Genomic DNA, 1,522 nt, shown 5'->3' on the forward strand with positions numbered 1-1,522 from the left:
ATACACACACACACACACACACACACACACACACACACACACACACACACACACATACATAGAGACATATATGTATAGCTTGACTTTAAAAGCAAAAAGACAAGTGATTTTACCAAAACCCTGAACATTACTGAACATACCCTTCTATTAGCCACACAGTGCCATCTACTGGACGGAAGGGAAGTGTGCAGAACACATCATGAAGTTAATGATATTACCTCCAGTTTCTTCTCTATAGACTCGATTCTGTCCTTCTTGCTGGCCAGATTGGCTCGGGTGTAGCGGCTCTGTCCGGGCAGGTACAGGACCTGACTGTAACACTCCTCCCACACCTGGTTATACGCCTCCATAGACAGATCTCCGTGACTCATCCCATGTTTCACCACCTCCATCTCCTGAGCCAGCAGCTCTCCGGCCTGTCAGACGCGTGCACCCGCGCGCGCGCACACACACACACACACACAGCGTGAGCAGCTGATGCACTGGGTCTGACTACAAAGAGTCATGAACTTTATGACTGAACTCAATCTATACACTCTGGTCTGAAATGAACTGAATAAAAGCAAACTGCTTCACATGAAGACTTTATCGGTGAATATAATAGAAATATCCAGGTCATAATAAATGAGATAAAACTGCATAAAGAAATGAAGTCTAAGACTCTTTTGCAATGTGACATTGTTATTGACAATTAAGCACTTATATACTGCTTTAGTATAATAAACAGCTAGTTCCAGTTCATTTTAATGCTCTTCAAATCTTTCATTGTTTTTTATTTTATTTTTTAAATATATTAAATATAGCAATATATTTAGATTATGTAAATGTTTTTGTTACATAATTATTGATTAGTTGCATAAGAAATAATTAATTCTAATTCATTTAATGCTCTTAAAAGTCATAAACTATGGTTTTTTATTATATTGAATGTTACAATATATTATTTATATTTTATTTAAATGTATTGTTTACATATTTTCTTTTATTTATTATTGATTAGTTGTTGCAGCCCTGCTTTTTATTACAAATTATCATCTCATTTCATTATCAATTCAAAGTAGAATATCATTTTCCCAATACAGAAAATAAAATAGGATTTTTATAATCCAATTAAAAAAAATAAAAATAAAAAATCAGAGGATTTGTTCAAATCATCAAGATCATTATTCGCAGCCCTACTGAAAAGTAATGACAGTGATGTAAATGTGCGTAACTATAAAGACACAATGCATCTTAAACATTTTCTTAAATAAGCTTCATTACGCAAAAAATGAGACGGGGACATTTCTAAATGTCACTCTTCTAAATAATTGCAAGGCCACACTGAATCTTTACCTGCAGAATAACAAAAGCTCCAGAGATTCACACAGAATTTGAATAACCTCTCCAGCCGTCTGCCTGTTCCCACGTATAATTCAATGATATAATTTTATAATAAATCACTCACAGATTTTGCTCCTTGATTAAAAAAAAAAGAAAAAAAGTGTCTATTCCATGTGGGTCTAACAATTAAAAGCAGCAA

General features: G+C 34.2%; 1 protein-coding gene across 1 annotated transcript in view; it reads right to left on the reverse strand.

Moving 5' to 3' along the window:
* Positions 1 to 416, reverse strand: part of LOC107576434 (cell division cycle 5-like protein) — a gene marked incomplete at its 3' end in the record, with an annotated part of 3,525 nt that extends 3,109 nt beyond the window's left edge. Inside the window, exon 1 of the mRNA XM_016262611.1 lies at positions 219 to 416. Within this exon, the coding sequence (XP_016118097.1) occupies positions 219 to 392 (174 nt within the window). The remainder of the gene's footprint in view (positions 1 to 218) is intronic.
* Positions 417 to 1,522: the final 1,106 nt, after the last annotated feature.

Source organism: Sinocyclocheilus grahami, unplaced genomic scaffold (genome assembly GCF_001515645.1).
Source record: "Sinocyclocheilus grahami isolate Dianchi unplaced genomic scaffold, SAMN03320097.WGS_v1.1 scaffold3679.1, whole genome shotgun sequence".
Classification (NCBI taxonomy): domain Eukaryota; kingdom Metazoa; phylum Chordata; class Actinopteri; order Cypriniformes; family Cyprinidae; genus Sinocyclocheilus; species Sinocyclocheilus grahami.